Source organism: Phodopus roborovskii, unplaced genomic scaffold (assembly GCF_943737965.1).
Source record: "Phodopus roborovskii unplaced genomic scaffold, PHOROB, whole genome shotgun sequence".
Classification (NCBI taxonomy): domain Eukaryota; kingdom Metazoa; phylum Chordata; class Mammalia; order Rodentia; family Cricetidae; genus Phodopus; species Phodopus roborovskii.
The window spans coordinates 4,596,638-4,622,631 of record NW_026126566.1 but is presented as its reverse complement, the minus strand read 5'-3'; the positions used below and the strand labels follow the sequence as shown (position 1 = coordinate 4,622,631).

The window sequence follows — 25,994 nt, the reverse complement described above, 5'->3', positions numbered from 1 at the left end:
TTAATAAAGAAGAAAGCCCACCCTGAATATAGGCATCACCATCCCCTGGGGGGCCTAACCCTGAGTACGAGGGCAAGGAGAAAGTGGGCAAACACTAGCCTGCACCTATTTTGTAACTGCAGGGGTAGTGTGTTTACCCACCCCAGAATCCTACCCCATGCCCTCCCAGCACCACAGGCTGTGTCCCTCAAATTGTGAGCCCAAAGGAGCCCCTTGTTTAACTTGTGAGGCAATTTTTCACAGCAATCAGAAAAGTAGCTTACACAGAAAGTGGCATGGGTAGGGCTGTTGCTGTGGCAACCCTGAACACATGGTAGCTAGGCTTTGAAACTGGTCTGTGGACTACAGAAACCCTAGATAAACCACTATAGACCAGTAGTTCTCAACCTTCCCAAAGCAGCAACCCTTTAATACAGTTCCTCATGTTGTAGTGATCCCCAACCATAAAATTATTTTTGTTGCGACTTCTAACTGTAACTTTTCTACTGTTAGGGATTGTAATATAAATATCTGTGCATTTCTGCTATCTGAGGCGACCCCTGTGAAAGGGTTGTTTGACTCCAAAGCTGCTGTCACACAGGTTGAGAGCCACTGCTAGGCAGGGCTTAATGAGGCGCTCTGTGAGATTGCTGCAGATGAGATTGCTCATAACTGTGCTCTCGGGTTTCACAGAGGAGCATAGACGGCAGCAACTGGGCTGGAGGCCAGCTGTGTTACATCTGGCAAAAACCCATGGCTATTTTTCACCATATCCTGAAAAAAAAAAAAGAGTGAGGCTTAATTCAAAGCTAACAGACTGAGTTGTCAGGCAGAGGAAATTTCAAGACAACGTAACACAGGCTGGAACATGGTTTCACACACTGCTCTTAGACTTACAGTGATAGATGAAAAATATGAAATCTCCCAAATGAAGGAGCAGGTGGAGAGTCTCAAGCTGGATTAAGGAGCAGTGCAAACAAATGTCCTAAATGATAGACAGGTACAGTCATAAAATTGACACTCTCTGCAGGAAAGGCGCCTTGCAGGTAAGCCTCCACCCACTGAAGGCTCCAGCCTTTAAAAGTATAAATTCACAAGGAAGGAGAAAAACTGAAATGAGAATGTCAGCGTGCTTGAAAACTACCATGGAAAGTGCTTCCCAGGTTCTGCTGCCAAGTTTACTGCAGATATGGTAAAAACTCGCCAGACTGCCCCTCACACTAGTGGTACAACTGGACAGGGCTGTGGTTTTGCAAGTATCCAATGTCAAGATTTATAGCTCAGGAAAACTTGCACAAAGAGTCTGGTAAGCTGCTGGGAAATTGTGGCTGAAGTAGAGTCCCTGCAAGGAGGCCCTTCGAGACCACGCCATGAGGCTGTGAAGGTAAAGCTTACACGGCAATAAATAGCTCAGTATTTTGGAGATGGCAGGGTTGTGAGATGTCCTGAGCATGTTGAACAGAGACAACCTAACAGAGGCTACATGCGGCAGGAGGAAGAGCTAGAGAGGCAGGGCAGCATTTGGAATCTGCAGGGCTGGACTTCCCGCTTACTTTGGGCTCATCATTCCTTGCTATCCTCCCAGCCCTTCATGTTGGAATGGAATGTTTGCTATGTAGCTGAGGTTGGGCCTTGAACTACTGATCCCCCTGACTCTGCCTTCTGATTGCTGGATAACAGGAGAGCATTACTGGCTTGGCAAACAAACAAACAAACAAATAAATAAAAGCATTTCTGCTTAAGCAATCAAGTGCCACAAAAAATCGTATCCATTAGGTGTTCAATTAAATGACTTAAATTAATTTAGCAAGCATCACTGTGATTTAGTTTTAGAATATTTTAGCATTACAATAAGCTTCTTCTAGTCCATCAATCAGTATTACTATGCCACCTTTTAAAAAGGTTACAGTTGTTATTTTTGTGCAGTTGAGGAAGTCCCCTAAGCCTCCAAAGAGAGTAGAGTTTTGAAGTGTTAGAACTGGTAAGACTATGGCGTGTTTAGAGCTGACTAAATGCACTTGTGTTATGAGGTGGCTGGCATCAGGGTGGAATCACTTAAGATACAGGGAACCCTCCTCTCAAAGTGACAGCACTACTTAGGAGCTGGGTCCTGGACTGAATGAAAAGGGGAGAAAGAAGAAAGCACAAAGCACCAGCAGTCCCCTCTCTCCTTCTGACTGCTCATGCAGTCAGACCAGTGGCTTCATGTCCTGCCCAGCAAGACGGACTGTACCCTCCTAACCTGCTTTCCCCTCTGAAGTTGTGTTGTGTCTGATATTTTGCGGCAGCAATGTAAAAAGAACCAACAATGGCTACGGGGTATGATCCTTAGCTCACACAATTTACAGATGAGAAGAAGGATGGGGACTGAAAAGGAGAAGGAGGCCTTTAACAGGGTTAAGGGGGCTTTTGTTGTTTTGCTTTGAGACACAGGGTCTCACTGCAGCCCTGGCTGGCCTGGAACTCACTATGTAGACCAGGCTGGCTTCAAACTCAGATTTGCCAGACCCTGCCTCCCGAGTTCTGAGATGTGCGCCACCACACTCAAATGTTATTTAGGTTTTTGATAAGTTGGACTTAAAATCTTTGAAAAATCCTCAGCGGTGATCCATGGTAGGAACATGAATTATGAATTAAGGATGTGGCACTCAGGACAAGAAAAATAAACTGAACAGCATAAAGATGGTACCTAAAACCTTAAAACATTAAGTAGATTGTCTAAGGAAGAAAAGATACAGAGATAGAAAGAATAAGCCCTAAGGACTGTCTGTGACTGATGGATGAGTAGTAAAGAAAAGTTTATAAAGGTCATAGAGCATCTACGAAGTCACACCATTGCTCTTCATTAAGTCGATTGTGTAAGAAGAGAAGATACACAGAAAGAAAGAATAAGCCCTAAGGACTGCCTGTGACTGATGCTCAGATGAAGAAAGAAGCTTCTCTTTCTGCCTGAGACCTTTCACTTCCCCACTGATGCCAGGCTGAACACCTGTCCTCAGTTACTCCTCTTCTGCATACAAGAGAGGCTGTCGACGATGCCTAGTAGGCCACAGTGTAGACAAGTGTGTACATCCCTATATTCCCTATAAGACAGAAACAGTTTCCTACCCTAGGTGATAGACTGACAAGAAAGTTTATTTTTTGAGGCAGGAGCTCATGTAGTTTAGGCTGGTCTTGAACTTGTTATGTAGCTGAGGCTCAGCCTTAAACTACTGATCCCCTTGCCTCTGCCTTCTGAGTGCTGGGTAACAGGAGAGCATTACTGGCCTGGCAAGCAAGCAAGCAAGCAAATAACAGTTTTGCTTAAGCAGCCGAGTACCATAAACTACAGCCATAAAGTGCTCAATTAAATTGATTTTCAATAAATGTACCAAACATCACCATAATCCAGTTTTAGAATATTTTTATCATTATAGTTAAGTTCTCTCCCGCTTAGTTATAGTTACTCCATATTACCACTCACAGCACCAGGCAGCAGCTGATCTGCTTTGTTCTCTTTGAGTTTGTTTGGGAGGGGCTTACTATGTTGCCCAGGCTGGCTTTGAAGCTCTCAGTTTCCCCTGCCTCTGCCAGCCAGGTGCTGGGATTACATAGGATTGCATGCACCTGTGGAGGCCCAAAGCTGACACTGGTTGTGTTCTGCGAGGTCACCCCTACTCTGCATAATGAGGCAGGGTCTCTCATGGGCCCTTGCTCTGGGGAACCCATATATCTGAGGCTTTTATGTGGACTCCAGCTGCCTAACCCAGGTCCTCACAATTGCATGGCAAGTGTTTTGTCCACTACGCCATTTCCCCAGTCTCCCGAGAATTTTATAAATGGACTTCTGTGGTTTATTTTACTTCAATTTCAAAAGTCATCTACATTATATTTATAGTACCCAATTTTAAGTGCAGTGCATAACAGTATCACATTTGTACTGTTTCTCCTGTAGGGCTACAATATAGTTGCTAGAATACCCAACTTAAAATCTTTATGTAGTTATTATTACGTCGTTTCTTTTAGACCCCTGGGAATGGGATTGCTGGGTTATATGGCAATTTTACATTTAATGTTTTGAGGAACTGCCAGTATATCGGGTGTACTATTTTATATCCTCAAATACAAATCAAAATCCACAAGTCTGCAACCCCAAATAAGCTTGCAACGGAGCTAGAAATGAGGGGTTACAAGCCCGATCCCAAAGAGGAAGCATATGACAGACATTTTCACCTCCCACCACCTCCCCTCATCTCTGGACTTTGCAATGTATCTTCCATTTGGCTTCTGTCATGGCCCCTTACAATAAAAGTAGACTCATTTAAGTATAGAGCTTTTAGTGAGTTCTTAGCATTCTGGATGTTTGGAAAGGCCTGAATTTCTTTTTTGTCTTTTTTTGGTTTTTAGAGACAAGGTTTCTCTGTAACAGTTCTGGCTGCCCTGGAACTAGCTCTGTAGATCAGACTAGCCTCCAACTCATAACCCGGCTGCTTCTAACTCCTGAATGCTGGGACTAAAGGCATGTGTCACCACCTCCTGGCTTAGGCCTGGATTTCTAAACTGCTAGACACTAAGTGCACTAAATATGGATAGTTTCAGACCCAAAATGACTGGTGTGATTGACAGTGAATTTCAAACGTCAGTTTGAGCTCTAGAGTTGCCTGGAGGGATTACATTTATCAAACTTATTGAGTTGGGAAGACCTCTAATTCTATAATCTTTCTTACCAGAACCTTCTTAAACATCTAGTCATCATTAGTGTCTATGCATACTGAAGAGTGGGTTGCTACGAAGAAGTTAAATGAAGTTTGCCAGCTACAGTGGTCACAGAATGGGCTAGCTATGCTTCTTAAGAGAAGAGTATGTTGTTTCCAGAAGTGTGCCTACAGAAGACAAGACTGGAGGGCAGCAGTAGTTTCACCACTAAGTAAATTTTCAACTGATTCAGCTTTTCATACAGTATTTCCAACATCAATTATACTAGTTTTACTGTAATCTATTCAAAGATTCTTATCCGTGGGAGAATGGGGGGGGGACTTATTTTCTGTTAGGATTGAAAAGGGGAACAGCAAGCAGTTGTGCTGAGATGTGGAACAGTTTGGGGAGCTCACCTGCTTTTTTAAACTTTAGCTGTATGGGTGCTTTGCATTCATGTATGTATAGAGTACCATAGATTGGAGGTGGCTCATGACTTTAATCCCAGAACTTGGGAGGCAGAGGGAGGTGAATCTCCTTGAATTCGAGGCCAGCCTGGTCTACAGAGTGAGTTCCAGGATGACCAGGGATACACAAAGAAACCTTGCCTCAAAAAAAATCAAAACACAAAACCAAACCCCCAAACAACAAAAGAATGTAAGTGCACCAAGAGCAAGCCGGCTACCAATGGAGGCCAGGAGGGGGCATCCGATCCCCTAGAACTGGAGTTACAGATGGTTGTGAGCAGGTGCTGGGAATCTGACCTGGTTCTTCTGGAAGAGCAGCCAGCTCTAACGGCCGAGCCATCACACCATCTCCCTCACCTGTTTCTAAACAGACCTTCAACTCACCTGCTTTCAGCTCCCTTTAATACTTATATTCACAGGTGGCCTGAACAGTGACCCTGCAATATGAATATGCACCAGGCAGTGTCAGGGCTCTCTCATCCTCATGACACACTGTGACAGTTCAGTCTGGGAGCTCTTCCAGAGCCTCCATTCTTATTCCTGTCACTTCCCGTACTGTTCGTGCTGTTGTCATTTATTGCTTTTATTGTCATCTCAAAAAGAAGTATGCGATAACCACAAGTAATGATGTTTGGTCAATTTTCTTACTATGAATTATACATAAGAAAAACCCATTTACAGGGTAATGATAGTCCAAGTCGGTGATTTCATTTACAAACTGACAGCTGACACTAAAGTGACTAAATTTTAAATGCTGAAAGGTGCAAAATGTTTCGGAGCTGGGGAGATGGCAGTTAAGAGTATTGGCTTCTCTTCCAGAAAACCTGGGTTCAATTCCCAGTACCCGCATGGCAGCTCACAACTGTAACTCTAGTTCCAGGGGATCTGAAAACCCAATGCACGCACACACACACACAAAATCAATCTTTAAAAAAGTCTCTCTCTAGAAGGTCCACATCTCAACCATGTCACATTTTAATTACATGAATTTTCTTCTCTGGAAAGAGCTGTATATATCGACACCAACACATAAACAAAAGGGCAGTTTACCAACCTCTGCTTCAGCTGCTTGGGACTGTAAAAGCTGTCGTACACGAAGTATGTCCTTTTCTATCTGCTGAATTCTGGCTATTCTTCTCTAAAATAAAAGAAGAGAACAAGTCAGATATTAATTTATGTGTCTGTGTGTACACATATATGTGGGTACCTGTGGAGCTCTCTGACATGGGTGCTGGGAATCAAACTTGAGTCCTCTCCAAGAGCAGGAAGTTCCTTTAACCATAGAGTCATTTCTCCAGCACTAAGAATTCACTTTAAATAAGAGTACAAAGAACAGATCTGGCAAACTGCAGAGACAGCAGTGGGCACAGCCATGAAGGGTAGTTTGCCTTTATTTTTGCAATTATACACATAGGTGGGGGCATGTGCACATGCATCGGGACCCCTGGAACTGGAGTTACAGGTGGCTGTGAGCTGTGTGATGTGGGTGTTGAAACTGAACTTGGGTCTTCTGCAAGAGCAGTATGTACCCTTAACTAAAAGTCCATCTCTCCAGCACTAATACCTTTATGAAGAACGTTAGTGTAAATAATCTTTACAGCTACCACCTATCAGCTTAGGGTTATACCAAAACATTTTTATGTACACAGTTACACATGTAACATATTCACAGATTAGTGACTACTGGGGTTAGTTTGGGATTTTAAATCTATTGGATTTTGGATAATAGATCTCTAAGTATGTCTAGTAAAACTTCAAAAATACATTATACATAAATTGTGTGGTAGATGTACTATGAAAATTGGCATTTAAGTTATTTTCAAGAGCAAATGATAGAGCACAACTTAGATGAATGTGGTGCCCTAGGTTGTCACTCCCAAAGTTATTCTTAAAACTATTTCAAGGAACAGAAAGAATTATACTTGAACTTAATCTTTTTTTGAGACAGGGTCTTTTCCTCTGTAGCCCAGGCTGACCTTGAACTTAACATAGTCCCATTTTAGACTGCTAAGTGCTAGCTATGAGCCACCATGCCATTGTTGTTTAATCTAACCTACTATACTAACTTTGAATTTATACTCTGGCTGGCTAGTCTTAGGTAAATGACTAGAGTCATTTGAGGAGGGAACCTCAACTGAGAAAATGCCTCCTTAAGATGTGCTGTAGGTAGTCCTGTAATAAATTTTCTTAATATTCGATTGCTGGGGGAGGCCCAGTCCACTGTGGTGGTACTACTACCCTTGGGCAGGTGTTTTATAAGAAAACAGGCTGGGCAAGCCAGGGGAATCAAGCCAGGAAACACTCCTCCATGGCCGCTGCACCTGCTCCTTCCTTGGCTTGGGATGAGTAAACAAATAAACACTTTCCTCCCCAAGTTGCTTCTGGTCATGGTGTTTCATCACAGAAATCATAACCCTAAGACCCATAAAGCTAACAGGTTTACATAAACCACAGCATAGCAGTAAAAGAAAAATCTGATTTGTTTTACATCAGAGTTTATTTAAATTTACTCCTGATATAATTCAGTATTTTTAGGACTTTCCTAAAGTACCTACTACAACTAAACAGTCACCTTATCTAGCCCACTTAGCCTAGAGCATGCTGTGTGGTTGAGGGTATTCCTCTGGCCTCTGCTTTCCAAGTGAATAATGCTTTTATTTGCAATACAAGGACTGAAGGACCATAACGATGGTAGTTTTGCATTCATACTGTGAAGAAACTGTCGAACCACAGCATGCTCACTTATATATTATCTGTGGTTGCTTTCTGTATTCCGCTTTTTTTTTTTTTTTTTGAGATGATCTTACTGTGAAATTCTGGCTGGCCAGGAATTCAGCCCCACCTGCTTCTGCCTCCCCAACGCTGGGATTAACGGTGAGAGCAACACGAGGTTAGAAGCAGGCTCTATTACAACCCATTGGGCACCTTTCTAGCCTTTGCTAACATTCTATGGAACCAGATGTCACTGAAAAAGTCAGTGTAAGTAAATAATCAAACAGACATATTTTACAAAGGTAAGGGCAGAAATAGTTATTTCTACATGTTATACTGGACATTTCCATCCTTTAAACACACAGTTGGCCAACCCTCTGTCCATTTAAAAACAAGGGCTGTCTTCAAGAATTAATCCTCTTATTTTAAGGATATTAACTGGGTTTTTTTATATGGTTGAAAATATTTTCCTTTTTATTCCTGTAGGACAGAATTTTACTCAAATAACCTCTATTGCTTTTGAGTTTCCATGACTTCTTTGGTCTTTATTGTTGTTTTTCAAGACAGAGTTTCTCTGTATTTCCCAGAACCCTCTGCAGACCAGGCTGGCCTTGCACTCAGAGATTTACCTGCCTCTGCCTCCCCAGTGCTAGGATTAAAGGTGTGAGTCATCACCACCCAGAGAGTTTTCACTCTTAAGGCCTTGAATGTCTTACATTTTCTATTAATTTTAGCTCTTTTACACTAAGATTTAAGTACTAGAATTTTTCACAGCTATTAAAGAACATTTTTTTTACTCACATCTGAGTCCCTTTTTGAGACAGCGTTGGCCTCCAACTCGACCTTCCTGCTTCCTCCCGAGTACTGGGTTCTAAGTGTGTGCCACAAAGCCTGGACTAAGCTGACTATTTTGGTGTCTGCTGTCTTGTTTTCACCTCCTGTGCAGTCACTCACGGTGCTGTACAGTACAGGAATTTTCTCAGATATGTTACAAACATTTCCATAACGCGTCTTCTTCTTCCCATGATACAGTTCAACTCATATATTTTAAACAGATAAAAACTGTTGTGTGTTCGAGGACTATAAGATGAATCCAGAACATTAATGCTATAGAAAATGAAGATCGCTTAGACTGAGGAAGGCAGGGGAGGGGGCTGTATCCCTGTATCCACACCCTTTTTAGAGGAGCTCGTGCAGAGGAAGTGATTCTCTGTGAACCCTGCACTGTGCTAGCTCTGATGCACTCTTGGGGCCACCATTAACTCCACTGTCACTTTCTGTCACAGCTCTTACAGAGAGGAGTGCTCTGGGTATTGAGTACACTTTACTTTAGAACTATGTCATCTTGCACTGCTGTCACTTACAGGCCCACCCTTCCATTAGCATCTTTTCATCTTGTTTGTAGTTTTAAAACGTAATCTTCATATGCTTATTCCTAAGGGGAAAATGTCTGCTGTGTGCATTATCAAGATATGAAATTAAGTTTCCTGAAATATTAATGAGATATGCCATATCCAGAGTGACGCAAGACCCACCGCACATATTTTAACAAAATAGCCAAAAAGAAGTCACGTTAATCTCTCTTCTGGGATACAGATCAGAAACCTTGGGATGTATCTATTTATATCTGCATATAATAAGCATTTTTATGTCTGTTATGATATCATGTTCTCAAGTATCTCTAAAAACAGGAACAGAAAAAAAAATGTAACTCATAGCTACAGTCCAAAAATGAAAATTTATATAAAACTAATGAATATTTCTCATAGTTTTTTTTAATGGAAACAAGTCCACTTTACATTTAAAAAAATAATTGGATGGAAATCTCAAATTTAAATATAAAATATATTTTTGGAAACTGTAGGTTCTCGATTTTGAGTCTTAGTTCTAACACTATCTTTTTCTAGTTCGTAACATGCTTGTCTTAATTTGAATCAGTAAAATTCATCAGCCTTATATTTTTATAATCTCATCTTGTTTAAGAAATTCTTTTCTATGCAGTATCAGAGGTATGTTTATGTATATTTTCAACCAAAAGACAAAAGTTTTATTTTTGACATTTAAGTCACTAATCTATCTGAATGGAATGCAGGCAGAAAGGCAAGTACTATATATACTAACTGTACTCTGATAACGGACAGTTAAATACATACATGCATATGTATGTGCACATAAACTAGTTATCTCTCCAACTAGTTGTAAAACTAATCAACTATGAAATGTGTCATGTTATAAGTGTTAAATATTACTTCACAGATAACAATATTCTAACATAATAATCCCACCCCTAACCACGGAGTCATTTGCAGCTGTAGTTGCAGGGAGAGGAACACTGGGTACATCAGTCTCACCCCAGGGCAAGCCACATGACAGCACGAAATGGGCTCCGTGGTTTCATTTTTCCCCCTTTTAGTTTTATTTTTATTTTAAGAGAGAGAGAGAATATGAAGTGGATCTTGGAGGAGTTGAAGGAGGGGAAAGGATACACTGTATGAAAAAAACTTCAAAAGAATACATGTATTTATACCACTATACAAAATATAAATATTAATTTGTCCTATTAGTTGCTATTTAAATATAATCTTTGAATGTCCTTTCAAAGTGTCTTAAAATTTTTTTAGAAAAGCAAAAATAAAACACTCCCCCTGCTCACTCTGGAGCAGACGAGGCATCATGAAAGCCCCTACAGGGCTACAACACTAGGCAGTCACACATCTGTGTGCACATGGAAGTGCTCAACAGTGAACCAGTCCATGTTCCTGTGACCTTAGTGTGGTTTAATCTCACCCTTACCCCTCATGTTGTCCTCTGTTAGTTTCTCAAACACGGACTGCTGCTGCTTTTGTTTTTGTTTTTAAAAAAACTTCTGAATATTACCACATAAACTAAGATTACAAGAAATAATCATCTCAAAGCAGCTGAAGCTAGTTATTGGCTGCCAGGAAATCAGTATCTCCCTGTGATTCTATGCAGAACAAGTAATACCCAAATGAAATACGGCAGAGGCAGTTATGTTACTGCTGGTTATCATTTCCCACAGCCACGAGAAACTGTTATCTTGAAACAGCGCCGACACAAGACAGGCTTTGAAGCTTCTCGTGATGGTGCTGACAGCCCTGTACATGTGAGGCAAGTGTCCTGTCACTGAGCCACACCCTGGCCACACAGACTGCAATAATGGAGCGAAGCAACATTATCAGAGCTGTGACGTGTGCGGAGTGGGAGTACACCATTCACCTGTGCTCGCTTCTCCATGTCCTGGCAGGTGCCCAGCTGCTCCTCCATTGCAGCCCTGATTTGCCTTGCTTCATATTCCAGTTGCCTTCTTGTCATATCTGTTTGTAAGGAAAACTAAAGCCACAAATAACATATTAAATTATCACTGTTTATTAGTAAAACTAAAAAGCACACAAATGTCCATTTAAAAGGTGGTGCCACACACATTTAATCCCATCACTTGGGAAGCAGAGGCAGGTGGGTCTTTGTGAGTTAGAGGCCAGGGTGGTCTATAGAGCGAGTGCCAGGACAGGCTCTAAAGCAATACAGAGAACCTGTCTCGAAAAAAACAAGCAAACAAACAAAACAAAACCAAATAAACAAAAATTGAGTAAGTAACTATGGAAGTGATCATACTTAAGAAATCTATTTTTTTCTCTAAGGAATCCTAAATCCTGAGTATGGGCACCAGGTTTGGCTGACATCCCTAATGAGATTCAGAGCTGCCTCAAAGTAAAAAAAAAAAAAAAAAAAAAAAAAAAAAAAAAAAAAAACCGGCTTTAACTTAGATTGTTTTGTTGAAAATATGGTTCAGTTAAGGTGGGCCTAACTTCTGTCCCCTTCTGATTCTTTATCTGCTGAAGGGGCACCTGTTAGCTGACGTTTGGGGTGCTAGGGGTCAATTAAACTCTTTGTGTGTGTGTGTGTGTGTATACATGCCACATAAACCTAGGTGCGCTGGCACACACCTGTAAACCCAGCCCGTAGGCAATAGAGGCAAAGAGGATTAGAGGTTCAAGGTCATCCTTGGCTGCAGGAGGAGCTCAAAGAACTCAGCTGGAGGAGCTCAAAGAACTCAGCTGCATGAGACTGTCTCAAACAAAACAAAACTAGTATATTAACATGGACATCATGGGGAGAATAAAAAACAGGTGTGCATTACCCTTACCTCATGTGTATAGGCTAAATAGAGAAAAAAAAAATTCCATTTTTAGAATGAAGAAAATGGAGTAAAAAAAAAAAAAGCCTGTATCTAAAATAAACATTAATAGCCAGACAAAATCAGCAGTGACTTTGGAAGCACTTCACAAAATGGGTGTTAAGCCATCACTGTTCCTTGGGTCCTCACACTGAGATAAGTGCCAGTGATACAGAAGGATAAAAAGGAGGAAGAATATGAAGTGATAAAACAAAGTTAGCAGAGACATTAAGAGTCATGGGGAGAATGAAGAAAGGCTCTACGACTGTTCACACTCCTCATGCTGCTTATAGGGAACAGCTCCTGATGTGTCAAGTTGCCCCTAAACAAAATACTCATGTGCAGTATTCTTGTAGGCACACCAAATTTAGGAACACACTGACAGATAAAACAAACGGTCTGCATGTTATTTATTCATTTAGAGACAAGGTCTCACTATGTAGCCTTGGCTGGCTGAAGCCACTACATAGACCAGGCTAGACTTGAACCTGCCTACCTCTGTCTTCCCAGTATGGGGCTTTTGGGACTAAAGGCAGCACCACCATGCTCCACTGAGTGTCATTTCTTACTCTCTTTGAGTATACATTGTTATTTCTCATTTGTTCTCCATTTCCCAACCATCCCCGCAAAAACAAAAATGCTGAATGTGACATAGCATGAGTTGGTAAGTGCTATGATAATTTGATAATCAAATAAATATTTCCACATGGAAGTGCTTGTTAACTTGTTTTCCCAATAAGAAAGCAAAGTATAGTAAATGATTATAAAATACAAGCAAGTTTAAATTTACTAATGTTACTAATGGCCCATATGATTGAGTATTCTTGTGTATTTATTTGGCAACTGGTCTTTATTTCTTATAGTAACCCACTACTATTGAGTTATGAAACATACCAAAGCCCTTCCTCGACCCTGACTTTATGGAGACAACAGGGCTCTGGATTTTGTATATTCTCCAGTCATAGTCACTGATAATAAAACCATGCTGTGCTGTTTTTATTCACGTTTTAAAATCTCACCAAACCCTTCTGGAGCCCTTATCTTCATTCATCAGAGACACCCCAGTAGCTGCCTTTCCCTGTTTATGATGTCTTAGTGGCCAGGAGAGTCCGGAGGAATCTGCAGGGCGAGGGGCCCTTACCTTCTTCCCAAGACCCTTGCTGCTCTGGGAAAGTGAGCACTTGAAGCCTGGAGTTCTAGCTCAGGTGCTCAGGAGCCCAGTTAACTACACTCTGGAAGGCTTCTCTTCCTTTCACTTTCACATTTTGCCTACTATGTCCTCTCAAAACTACTATGAGAAAGAGAAAGCTGAGGCTAAGAATGCAGGTTATACTGGCAATCTCTTACTGCAGCCCAGGCTGGCCCTGGCTTCATGACCATCCCTCAGGGTCGGCAGCCCAGAATACTGTGGGTCTGAGCACGAGCCACACACCTGCCTTATTTCCCTTTTTAAATATCACATAAAATATTGATGAAATATATAGCCTTTAGATTCCTAATTTGTTTCAGAAGCTTTCTTTTTTCTTTTATTTTTTAGACAGAACCAAGTGTATCCCAGCCTGGCCTCAAACTACTATATAGCTGAGGATGAACTTCAATTTATTTTTTTTTAAAAGACCATTTTTATTTTATGTGTACGACTGTTTTACCTGAATATGTGTGTGTGTGTGTGTGTGTGTGTGTGTGTGTGTGTGTGTGTGTGTCTGTCTATCTATCTATCATGTGTGTCTGGTGCCCACAAAGGCCAGAAGAGGGTCTCTGAGGACTGGAGTTACAGACAGTTGTGAGTTTCCATGTGGGTGCTGGGAAGCAAACCCAGGTCCTCTGAAGAGCAGTGAGTGCTCCTAACTGCTAAGCCACCTCTCTAGCTCTAAGACTTTGATTTGTCTCAAATCCCCGAATGTTAAGATTACACGTGGAGAACAGAGAAAGGCCTGAGCATGTGAAGTCGAGTAATTTTGTGTTCTTAATGTGGGCATGGCTATGTCAAGTACCCCACAGACTCAGACCCATGGGAGACGGCAACACCTTCCCTCCTGGTCTGAGTAACAAGGCCCACCATAGTTGTCTCCCTCTGGATGTTTGTAGCCTGATATTTATGGTTTGGAGACTGCTCCCCTACAGAAACTGCTCCTACTAGACCTGCCTCCCTTTTTAATCTATGTGGAGTGACTCCATCTCCTTGTTTAACACTATACAGTAAACATGCTGAGCTTCCACAGTGCTGTTCCCCATCAGAGCTCAGTCCACCATTTCTGTGTTCATGTGTGTTTGTCTTTTCTCCATTCCCTCCACTGCCTCAGTCAGGCCATCTCTGGAGTTATGCTGGACACAGCCATTACAGGTATGCACTATCGTATCCAGTTTATGAGGTACCTGGAGTTGACCCAGAGCTATGTGCACGCTGAACAATAAAGGTGCATCCCAACTCTGAGAAACATCTTCAAATAGGCTATCCTGAATAAAAGTTAGCACAGTGAGGAACAAGCCTACAGGATTATTTTTTAACATTTACTATCTGTTGGTTTGTTCATGCTTACACGCATGCACGCACAAATGTGGAAGTCAGGAGACAATCTGTGGAAGTTAGTTTTCTCCTACCATCTGAGACCACCAGCTAGGCATAAGCCACTTTACCTGCTGAGCAATCTCACTGGCCTCCATTTTAAAATTTTAAACCAAAGTGTATTTGCTAAAGGGATTCTAGGATTCACAAAAACAGACTCATTATAGATATTGGCATTTATACCTAGATAGAGTAAAATTCAAATTATTTGCAAGGATATTTTAGTTGTAAAAACTATCTGGCATGATTCCTGTATTGTACAGAAAAACCAAGCAGATGGTATAATGTTTCTACCAATTAAAAATATAGTTGTCTATTGGAACCTGGATTCAAACTCTTGAGGGATTAAAATAAATATCTGTTGGTATACAATAAACTTTCATTTTTTATTAAAAACTAATTAACAGGCTAGTATGGTGATGTAAGCCTATAATCCCAGTACTTGGGAGGATCAGGCCTTCTTCAGCTCTATAGCAAGTCTGAAGTCAGCCTGGGCTACATAAGAGCCTGTGTCAAAACCAGAAACAAACCCCCACAAAAACAAATAAAACAAAAAAATACATACATACATACATACATACATACATATATATATATATGTTAATAGCTAGTTAAGACACATTATATTAATAGCTAATTAAGACCATTACAAATGCAGTTGTCTCAAATTCCTTATTAATAATCTGAGTACTTTTAAAGGTCATTACTCGGTCTCATCTGTGCTTCCATGGTACTTACGTTCTCAGTTAAAGGCAGGCTATCTATTCTTTTTGTGAGATTCTGAAGTTGAGCATAATACCAGTCCTTTTCCTTTTCTTCTTTGTCAAGATCAGCAAGGAGTAATGATCTATATTTAAAAGAAAGGTAAGTTTACACAAGCTACTGCATATCGCCTAAGGATAACTTTCCAGTTGTTACTGTAAAGACAGTAGTGAATGAGTGAGGAACTTACTGACTTGGATTTTGTAGTAGGACTTATGGTATTTTACTCACTGTACGGTTCTCAACCTGGCTAGTACCATGCTTCAACCAAGGGCTTTCTTTCACACAGTCTATGAGATAAGTGAAAGGTGTGGACAGAACAGGATCAAAGCCAGTATTAGAATAAACACTACACTAACAGAGTTAGGCCAGCAGCAATGACTCTGGGAAAAGGGAGAAGCCTGGAAACTGCAGTCTTGGACACTGGTGTCAGCGGCTGAGCAACAACACTGAATAAATGCATCACATCTGCAATCAGAGAAGCTGCTCTGTGGTACAGAAACTCAGCTTGGAATCTTAAAATGAATTTCTGTAATCCCTGAAGAACTAGTGCCACCACGCACCTCACCATTATAAATATAAACATACAACAAAATAGTGTTACTGAGTTAAAACTCAATAGGAATAAAAAGTACAAGTTCCTTATTGTTTTGTGTAGCTCTTTTCCCAAAGCAGTGTCTTGATGGGAGATGTCACTCTGTAAACATGTTTCTCATACTGGTTAATGAATAAAGCACTGTTGGCCAATAGGAAAGCAAGATAGGTGGGACTAGGAGAGAAGGAGGATTCGAGGAAGTGGTAGGAAGGAGTCAGCATGGGAAGACTAGAGAGAGAAGACACCAGCCCTACTCTCCGGTAAGATGAGACCACGTGGAAGTACTCAGATTAATAAAAATGGGTTAATAATTAAGACAGAGCTAGCCAGTAAAAAACAAGTAACAGGCCAATAGAATTATATCTAATACAGTGTCTTTGTGTGTTATTTAGGGCTGGCGCGGCGGTAGGACGGACCAGCAGGAAAAACCTTACTCCTAACAGTGTCTGTCATAATTTTCTTGTGTTGTTTCCAGAGGTTTTTATAAAGATACACATAATAATGCACATAATTACACATGTTTAAAAACATAAATACTCTACATTATTTCACTTTAAAAAAATCTATTTTGGCCAGGCGGTAGTGGCGCACGCCTTTAATCCCAGCACTCGGGAGGCAGAGACAGGTGGATCTCTGTGACCAGCCTGGTCTACAAGAGCAAGTTCTAGGACAGCCTCCAAAGTCACAGAGAAATGTCTCGAAAAACAAAACAAACAAACAAACAAACAAATCTATGTTGTGGGGTCACTGCTTATGAGAACGATCTACCATGTACTTTTGATGGCTGCCTAATATCCCAGGTATCTCACAGTATTGATGAAACCATATAGGAGATACACTATGGCAAGTTCTTTTCTGGAAGAGCACTTAGGGCCTTTTAAATACTTTGCTATTAACATAAATATTACATGAATGTCTTTATGTACTTCATTCCACACATGTTCAAGCATGTACACATGATAAACTCTGAGGGCACATTTTAACTTATTGTTCTAATAAGGTATTAAATCAATTGTACAACCTATAATTTTCATGAATTTAAGTTTATGGCACATTTGTGTGTGTGTGTGTGTGTGTGTGTGTGTGTGTGTGTGTGTGTGTGTGTGGTTTTTGGAGACATGGTTTCTCTGTGTAACTGTCCTGGAACAGACTGTCTAAGAAGCTGGGAACAGAGCCTGGGTCCTCTGCAAAAGCACTAAGTGTTCTTAACAGCTGAACCATCTCTCCCAGGCCCTGAGTCTATATACAATCTTAATATTCAGTTTTCACAAGCACTGTATCAGTGTTTTACAAAAGAACTTGACACAAAATTTGTTGACTCACCTAAGGTCATAACGCTATTATCTAACATACATATTATCATTTAAATGTCTGACCTAACTTTTAGGTATAAAAAGATAAGGTACCTTCTGGGCATTAAGAGTCCTAAAATACTCATGCCAGGCATGGTGGTAGATGCCTTTAATCCCAGCATTCAGAGGCAGAGGTAGCTAGATCTCTGTGAGTTCCAGGACAGCCAGGGCTACACAGAGAAACCCTGTCTGGTGGGAGAGGAGGAAAAAAGTAGGAAACTAAAGATACTGAAACAGAAAATGCTCTAAGGAGCAGGCCATATCACCTGCCATCAAACCCTCCTCTGTATCTTACAAAACATCAAGCTGCTTCCATGTACATGCAGTACTTACTACACAGGAACAAACTTTACCTTTCTTTTTCAAGCTCTTCCAAATAGCCAGTACTTTCTCTGCTTCCATTTACAAATGCTCTTCTTGGAAACGACCCCATGGGAACAGGACTGCACTCTCCTGAGCGGCTTGATATTGATCCTTCCCGACTTCCATAGGAGCGGAGGGACATTTTTGAGCGTAGTTTCACTCCAGGGAAACTGCTATCTAAGTTAAATTCTAAGCAGAGACAAATTCTTATGTAGTAACTGCTTTAAATCATGTAAAATATTCCTAAAGCTATTACATTATTTTAAAAGTGAAGTCTTGGGTTTATATTTTAACTACAAACATACATGACTGTATAAACAATTATTTAGAATAGTTAAAAACTCCCTTACAAAGACAGCTTGAGTCATGAAGAAAACAAGTATGCTAAAGGAAATTACACAAAATGTCCAACCTTAGATTCTTTGATAGTAATATTTAGGAATTCAAAAGTAATTAGTCTAGTTTCAATTATTACTAAGCAGGGTCCCTGTCTGACACTGGAATTTCTAGGCAACAAAGTGAAAAAGACATTTTAAAACAGATGTGTAAGAAAAACCAGGCATCTCCAACCCAGATGGAACACAAACGATGATACCCTCGAATCTGCCTGCTAGGGGAGTCTTACGAGACACGGTACACCGAAGCATATTTAGTGACTGGCAGAATACAATGAATTTAAAAAATAGCCAACAACTTTCAAGGAGAAAACTTAAAATCATACATTGAAAACCAGTGACAGGAAGCAGCAGCAACAAGCAGACAGACCTTTTTATCTATTTGCGTTTAGCAGCCTCGACCCAGTGTGCAGATGGGAGGAGAAAGCTGAGCCACCGTTCAAATGAGAGCAGCTGAACTCCAATCAGCTGTCAAGCTGTCCTAAAACAGTGTTTTTAGACACTTAAAAAAACATACCTTTAAGACGCTCTAGTAAGTCAATCTGTCCAGAAGAAGTCATAGTTTCATCTTCAATACTTCCCTGTAGCTGTTTAAGTACTTCCTAGTGAAAAAAAGCACAGCGCATTAACATGAAATTCTAAATAACTTATTGAGTACACAAATCTGTATTTCTTGGCATTTAGATATGACCAGGGAGAAAGTTATTTCAGTTCAGGCTGACAACACACCATCAGCTATAATGTATATTAAGTGTACTACCTATTATTCATTGTTATATCCCAATAACAATAATGGTAGCATCTTGTGATAACTGTGATTGATCATGAGGGGTCTCCATGCAAGACAGTGGCACACTTAAAAGGATGGCATTGTGTGTGTGTGGGGGGGGAGCGTGTTATGGATCAAAAAAAGACATAATGAAACAAACCCATTATTTTGTACAATATAGGCTAATAAAACATCTGTTAATTTGTATAAGAGGTGGAATTATCATTTCGAATCAGCTGAAACATACAGACTTGCTTAAGCCACAAAGAAATAAATATAAAAGTGGCTGTTTAGAACCTGTGTCTCTTGAGCCACATCTGTAAGACCAGGCCACGCTCTGCTGTTTAGCAGCTTACTACCAAGTGCCAGCACACTTGAGCAGATTGTTAGGGCACTGACTTTCAGGCAGACTCCCGCAGCTGCCTCCTGCCCTTGATGTCACTGTCTTCTATCTCACCTAAACTACTTCTTCATAATTTTTTTTCAAAAAAATTTGAAAGTCATTTTCAATCCAATTTTTCTGTCCAGTACACCTTGTCTTTTATCTGTATTCCTTAGTAACTTAACTTATACTTCTCATATTGAAGTATGCCACTCTAGCTTCCAGCATGGCCTTTGTTTGGCCAATTTGATTTTGAAAATGCAGAAAAACCCATTGAATGCCTGTAACCCTGAAATTAAGGCAGTGTGATCAACCAAGGCCCTGAAATGGGATCTGTGGAAAAGTGGGAAACGTGGGAGGCAGTGGCACTGCTCTGCCTTCACCTCACCACCGAAAGCACAGAAAACAAATGACCTGTGGTCTTAGCATGCAACCTTCCGACAGACCATGGCGTTATTTGCAGGACTTGGGGAGGAAGGTAAAAGATATCATGTTGAAATCATCTACAGAGAATGTCACCACCATGATAATGAGACCATATTCACATGGGGACTCCTCCCTTCAGTGAGTGCAGAGCATGCCCAAATGGTTAACTGTCAACTTCAGGTCACTTCACCTCTTTCGTAATTTGAGATCGTCACTGTAGATGGCTCTAACTCTCCTTCCAGCCATGGCTACCACTTGTAGCAGTCTTTTAAACAATCTTATCATCTTATTGACAAGATGAACACAGCACATCATACACAAAAACAAAGTATGCAAAAAAGAGTATCACTGAACATGGTTGTATAGAATGACAAGAAAAAGCTTCTTTCTACCTCTGGGGATAGAATTCCAAAGTTAAATCAGTAGATGAGCTGGAGGTAAAGCTCAGTGGTAGACTGCTTACCTAGGACACACAAGGCCCTGGGGTTGAGTATTAGTTCCTCCCCAAATCCCTACACACACGAATTATTCTGATATTGCTTGCATTTCCTAATCTTAAAACTGGTTAATATTCACAACTTGTAATAAAATTAATTTTTTTAAGAATCTGAGGCAGGACTTACAATCTGAATTTGAATCCACATGGTAGAAAAAACTGACATGCACAAATTGTCCTCTGACTTCCATATGTACAATGAATGCATGCATACACACATGCATGCACATAGCAGGTAAATAACTGTGGACAGAAAGTCTCTGTGGCTGGGCACAGCTTAGCAACAGAATGCTTTTTGTAGAGAATGTGTGTCACAGTAGGCTTAATTCTCGGGGTCAATACCAAAGACTTTGTAATTCTATTAGAAATTTATTGATAAAAGCAGCAATATAAGTAAAACAAATGAAATTTAAGGATACATTTTTTTTTTAAGGTTTTAAGAGTAGCAATTCTAAAAAGTATCAGCTTGTGGTAATAAGTGCTTTGATTTATGAACTTCACTGAGCAAAGCTAGACATGTCAACTCACTCACATCCAGTTACTTTGCTTTAAGTTGACAACATCTAGCACGATTTACATTACTTTCAGTTTGCAATGGATAGTCTATGCCTACTTCCTAACAAAAATAACCTCAACAGTGTTTCTATTTTGAGGCAAAAGATGGAGGGCTGCTTTCTGAAGTTTCAGAGGAAGTTTACAGACTCTCAGGGCCATCTGTTAATCTGAATTCTGGGGTTCTCATTAGCTGGGACTCACAAGATCCCAGAACTACTGAAGTGGGACTGTTGCTGTTTAGCTGGGGCTCAGAAATTATTGGTGATTAAGAAAATCCCAGCAGGTGAAATCTTCTGGTAAGTGTTCCCTGAGAGTCAGAACATTTTTTATTGTAGATATAATTCTCTACCAAAAATCTATAGCATTTCTGGCATTTTATCAATTCTCCTTTTTTTTTTTTTAAGACATTACTATATTTATGACAAGAATCCTTGACTAACTCCAACACCTAATTCCTTTTTTCTTAATTATCACTTTCTTATTTCTTAAAACTTGACAGTATGCCAATGGTGTGTCTACAAGAACAAGACAGACTTAAGGCGAGTGCATTCTTCTTACGGAACTTACCTTTCTCCTGCTGGGGCTGCCCTCTGCCACCCTACCAGATACAAAGAATGGTTTGAACCTGATTTAATCTTCAGGTCATTTCAATCTGATTTGGCTTATTGAGGATGACCCTTTAATTTAGATGGAAAACATGGGAGTCTGTTTCCTCCGCCTTTAACTTCCTACTCTATACAACCCACATGTGTCTTGGGAACCAGCCATGCTTGGCATAGCAGATGCACCCCTTAAAAATCTCAGTATGGTTTTCCATCGCTGCTTTACTTTTTGGTGGTTCTTACCTCTTTAGCACTACAATTCTGTCCTTTGGATTTAAAGTTTTAAATCTGGTTTAAAAAGCTCAAACCTTGGCAAATACTTTATAAAACTAAAGTTTCTTTCCCTGTAGCAAGTCCTATAAGCTAGTATTAGGCCTTTTATCTACCCCCCCCCCCCAAGACTCAATGTCCACAGCAAAAGCAGCCCCGCTTTGGGGCTTCAGGTATGTTCCCTGGCAAAGCTGTCAGCTTGGCTAGTACTGAAAGTCAATGTCCCAGAGAGAAATCATCACCAGGAATCTCGGCCTTGCTTTGCTTTTCATGATGCAGGGGACTTGACATATCATTTCTTTTACAATATTTTAGTAGGTGTATTTAAATAGGGACTCTTTCTAAACACAACCACAATACCATACTTATATATAAAGTATTTCTTCAATACCCTCAAATATGTGTTCTGCTCATAATTCCTTAACTCTTAATGTATACTCTCCTGTTACCCCACAGTATTTTTATATTTTTATTGTGGTCATGTCACCAACAACAGGACAGTACCCCCTTTTGCCAGTAGGTGGTACTAGTGTATTTCAAGGCTTCCCTAGCGTAATCAGAAGATGTGTCTTGCCTTGTTTTGTGGTGAGTAGGTTGGTTATAGGTCGGGAAACATGCTTCGCTGTTTTTTATGTGTTCCAAAGAGTGTTTGACTACTATACTGCATGAAATTTAACTTTAACCCAAAATGGAAATCACCAAGAGTTTCAAAAATACCTTTTCACAAATCAATAGAAGACAAAATAGGTCACAGTCCCAGTTCTTTAACAGCTAGAGCCTGTTAGGAAGCAATCCTCACACAACTTCACTGAAGTCTGGAGTTACTCTGATGACATAAGCTGGATCCTACACATGGATGGATCTGCAAGGGTGTGTCAGAAAGACCTCAGCACTCACTGAACTCAGACAAATGTACTCCTCAAGATGCAGCCCGTGCCTGGTCTATGAGCAGGCAGTCCAAGGTGTGACTTGTATGGTCACTCTCAAGGATACTCTACTTCAGCATGGGGATGGACGTGTCAATTAAAATGTCTTCTCCAAAAGTTTTTTAAAAACAATTTTTGAATCTGCTTAAACAAAGGAATACTTAAAGCTGGATTTGAGTTCTGCACTACAAACTGGATCTGTACTGTCTAAACAGGTCCTCCAGGAGGTTTGCCAAGTGTATGCAGTCAGACAGACCAAAGTGTGTCTGCAGTTTCTATCCTTGAGCTCTCACAAACACATGGCCTGTCAAGTTTAAAGTGCACTGTGCTGTAGTGTTAAGATAACAAATGGCTTTTTAACCTATGAGGTAACTGACTCTGGTGTTTTAAGTCACTGTTAGCAGCCTGTCGTAAGGAAAAACAAGTGCTTGTTTATAGTTTACCTATTTCCAAAAGGATATGAAGTGGATATTCTGGAGATGTTATTGCCAGAGAGAGTGTTATGGCAATTAGAATGGGGAGAGAATGGACAGACAGGTAAGAAAGCATGTAAGAGCAAAAGGCTGAACTGCTGGGACTCGGGAGCTAAAGGATAAAGTGGGAGAGAGAAGAACAGTTTCTTCAGTGAGACACAACAGTCTAGAAAAGAAGGGCGACTTTGAAATGACAGAAAAAGAAATAGACTAGGAAATGTGTATAGATGAAGAAAGTAGAGTATTCAGAGGAAAAAGTCAGGAATTAAGATGTTAAAATAGTCAAGCAACAGAAACAATACAAAATAGAATTTCCCCTTAGGGAAGGAAATAGCTATTTCTGTTGATAATCTCCAAATTTATGAAGTTACTACATTCGGTGGTAAGCTTCCTAACTGGAAATTGAAATAACTAAAGTTTTAATCAATTACTTTGAAGACAAAATGTTTTCCCTTCTACACATTATATACTGTGTAACTTTTCTTGCTATTTGGCAAACCAATTTCAGGGCTTAGAAATGCCATAGAAATCATCATCTAGGCTTATTTTCCACAAAAGAAAATGTGATATTTGAGATACACTGTAAAATAAAGCTAGTTTCTATAAACTATACAAACAAACAAAAACAACAACAACAAAAAAAACCTTTGCACTAAACTGAGTATAAAGAAAAGTTGGGGGGTTTTTATTTTTAAACTTGAAAACGAAGAATGAATTATTAATCACCAGGGTTACTTTATTTTCTTTATATAAATTAATCATTAGATTAATTTAAGGCATTTACTAAGAATATGTTAACTTTATTAAGAAAGGGTTTATATATTATTGTTTAGCTTAAAGAATACTCTTGAGTAAGTAAAGTGTCTTAGTTATTCTAAGTTTACAAGCGGGAATACTGAATGAAAGCGGGTAAGTTGCAATCTTGATACCTTCATATTAGATGCCTCAGTTTCCAGTTTTGTAAGATGATTGGAATTATCTTCTAGCTCTTGTCGAAGATTTGAGTTCTCCATCTTCAGTGCCTCAACTTGCTTTAACAACTGATCGTATGAAGCTGCAGCCATCCTTGGCTACCCTTGGACCTATAAGGTTAAAAAGGACTTTGAAATTCACTACTAAAAATGGAGAAGCTGCTTGTCTTGTTTTGAAGAAAGAGACAAAGGAAGCAAAACTATTCAGACAGAAGGAATGGTGCCTGTGTGCGGTTTGGTCTCCAAACAACATCTCTCAAGCAGCGGCAGTTTCTTAAGAAGATGGAACATGGAGTCTTAGCTGAAGAGAAACAGGATTAAAGCAGAAGGCAAAACTGCAGCCCTACTTCCAGAGGTAAGAATCTTTCTAGGTTAAAGATGATCTAACTAGTTCAGTATGTCAAACTTACAGAACACACCCATCGATAAAGAATTTGTATAATTAATGTACTTTAGTCTTGGATTTGGACACAGTTTATAGGTTTTCAGAGCCAGAATAGATTAATGAGGCCACAGAGTCCATTCTACCATTTTTATTTATGAAAGGCTTGTCTTAAAACATCATCCATGGTGAAGTAGCTCTGAAGATTTAGGATTTCACAGAACAGCAACTGTTCAAAATCATCACAAAGGAAAACATAAAACTGAGACTGTTGATGGGAAGAATAGCTCATTCTATGGCAAAAGTGGTTTGTATTCCTATTGAGGCTAAAAGATATTTGAAAAAAGGAGTGGAGAGAATGGCGGAGATGAGAATGAGAACGGCTGGGTAAGGAGAAGTTGTTGGTATGACCAGATACAGAATGATACAAGGGGTATTAGTATTAATCAAGGAAGATTTGGGAAGCCTAGATTCTCTTTTTAGTTTAATGTCAACTCACTATGGAATAAAAATTAATAAACAATTATGAATTATTTAATGCAAAAATATTGCATACATTTAAAGACCTTGATATAAAATGCTTCTATAAAAGGAAAGAAACCTATTAGAACAATGCAGGTTGCCTACAGCAATATTAGAGTTGTATAACTCGAGCCCCTAATTATGAATCAAGGGACTCGGATCTAATCAGTTTTACAAGGTCAGAGTCGCTGGTGAACCTGGGACAAGCAATGTTTCCTGAGAAGGGGAGGCCTGGGCTAGAGACCATCTATCAGAAGTTTCCAAACGTAAAAACAAGGAGAACTTGAATTTGGAAGCATGGGTCTTAGGTTCAGGCATGGCCATCTATCAGTTAACTTTCGCCCCTTCATTATTTCAATTTGTAGATGGCATTTAGCACTTGCTTTAATGTCATTCACAGAAGTAAGTAACAAAATATAGACTGAAAAACAATTCTAATTAACTGTATCACAGAAGCACAGAAGTGCTAAGAAGCACTTCTTAGCAAGACCTTAGGATGAAACCGCCCTTCCCTTATACCAGGGATGCGAGGTAAAGAAATAAACTACTTTCTACAGGACCACGGAGAGCTCTTAAGACGAAGTAGAAACTCATAGGATTAATCTTTTTTTCTGTTTTATACACGAAAATAATAAGCAGGTCCAGAAATACATAGTACATTGACATCATCTGACAAGTGGGGATCTGATAAAGCTCTAATAATTAAGCCTCCAAGTGATTTATTTAAAATATAATTATAATGTTATACTACAAACAAAGAAAAAGTTAAAGGTAATGTGGAGGTGTGCTGAGACAGGTCACAATTACAAAACCACAAAAAAAGAAAGCTGGGCAACAACTACTACAAGTATTGAGATGGGGGTTTGATGTTTGTACATTGTCTGAACACAAGAATGTAATGCCCATGCAGTCAGAAGAGGGCATCAAGGTAGTTCCCATCCATCCAAACTGAGAGCCCCAAATCAGGTCCTCTGGAAGCGCAGCAAGCACTCTTAATGGCTGACAACCTCAGATTTGTTTTGAATGGTGGTCTTTCCAGATTCTTATGACTTCTACTCTCCTTAAGAACCCCAATCACAGAAGTGCTTCTGTTCTAACAATGAAATAAGGAAACAATAAGATGCTTCATGGAGGAATACTCTACCTTATAACCCTTCTAA

The 25,994-nt window shown here is 40.0% G+C and overlaps 2 protein-coding genes across 17 annotated transcripts in view; one reads left to right on the top strand and one right to left on the bottom strand.

Annotated features, from left to right (window-relative positions):
- The window catches only part of Stard4 (StAR related lipid transfer domain containing 4), a 1,044,307-nt gene that overhangs the window by 115,808 nt on the left and 902,505 nt on the right, over nucleotides 1-25,994 (top strand). The window lies entirely within an intron of this gene.
- The window catches only part of Apc (APC regulator of WNT signaling pathway), a 96,218-nt gene that overhangs the window by 32,256 nt on the left and 37,968 nt on the right, over nucleotides 1-25,994 (bottom strand). For 8 of the 16 annotated variants that reach the window (XM_051202324.1, XM_051202323.1, XM_051202326.1 and 5 more), the window contains exons 2-7: nucleotides 23,889-24,041; nucleotides 18,578-18,662; nucleotides 17,656-17,854; nucleotides 15,332-15,440; nucleotides 11,070-11,183; nucleotides 6,175-6,258 (exon numbers count right to left, since the gene is read on the bottom strand). In XM_051202324.1, the coding sequence (XP_051058281.1) occupies nucleotides 6,175-6,258; nucleotides 11,070-11,183; nucleotides 15,332-15,440; nucleotides 17,656-17,854; nucleotides 18,578-18,662; nucleotides 23,889-24,023 (726 nt within the window). In that variant the 5' untranslated portion in view covers nucleotides 24,024-24,041. The remainder of the gene's footprint in view (nucleotides 1-6,174; nucleotides 6,259-11,069; nucleotides 11,184-15,331; nucleotides 15,441-17,655; nucleotides 17,855-18,577; nucleotides 18,663-23,888; nucleotides 24,042-25,994) is intronic. The other 8 variants (XM_051202322.1, XM_051202325.1, XM_051202333.1 and 5 more) reach the window with 1 other exon arrangement.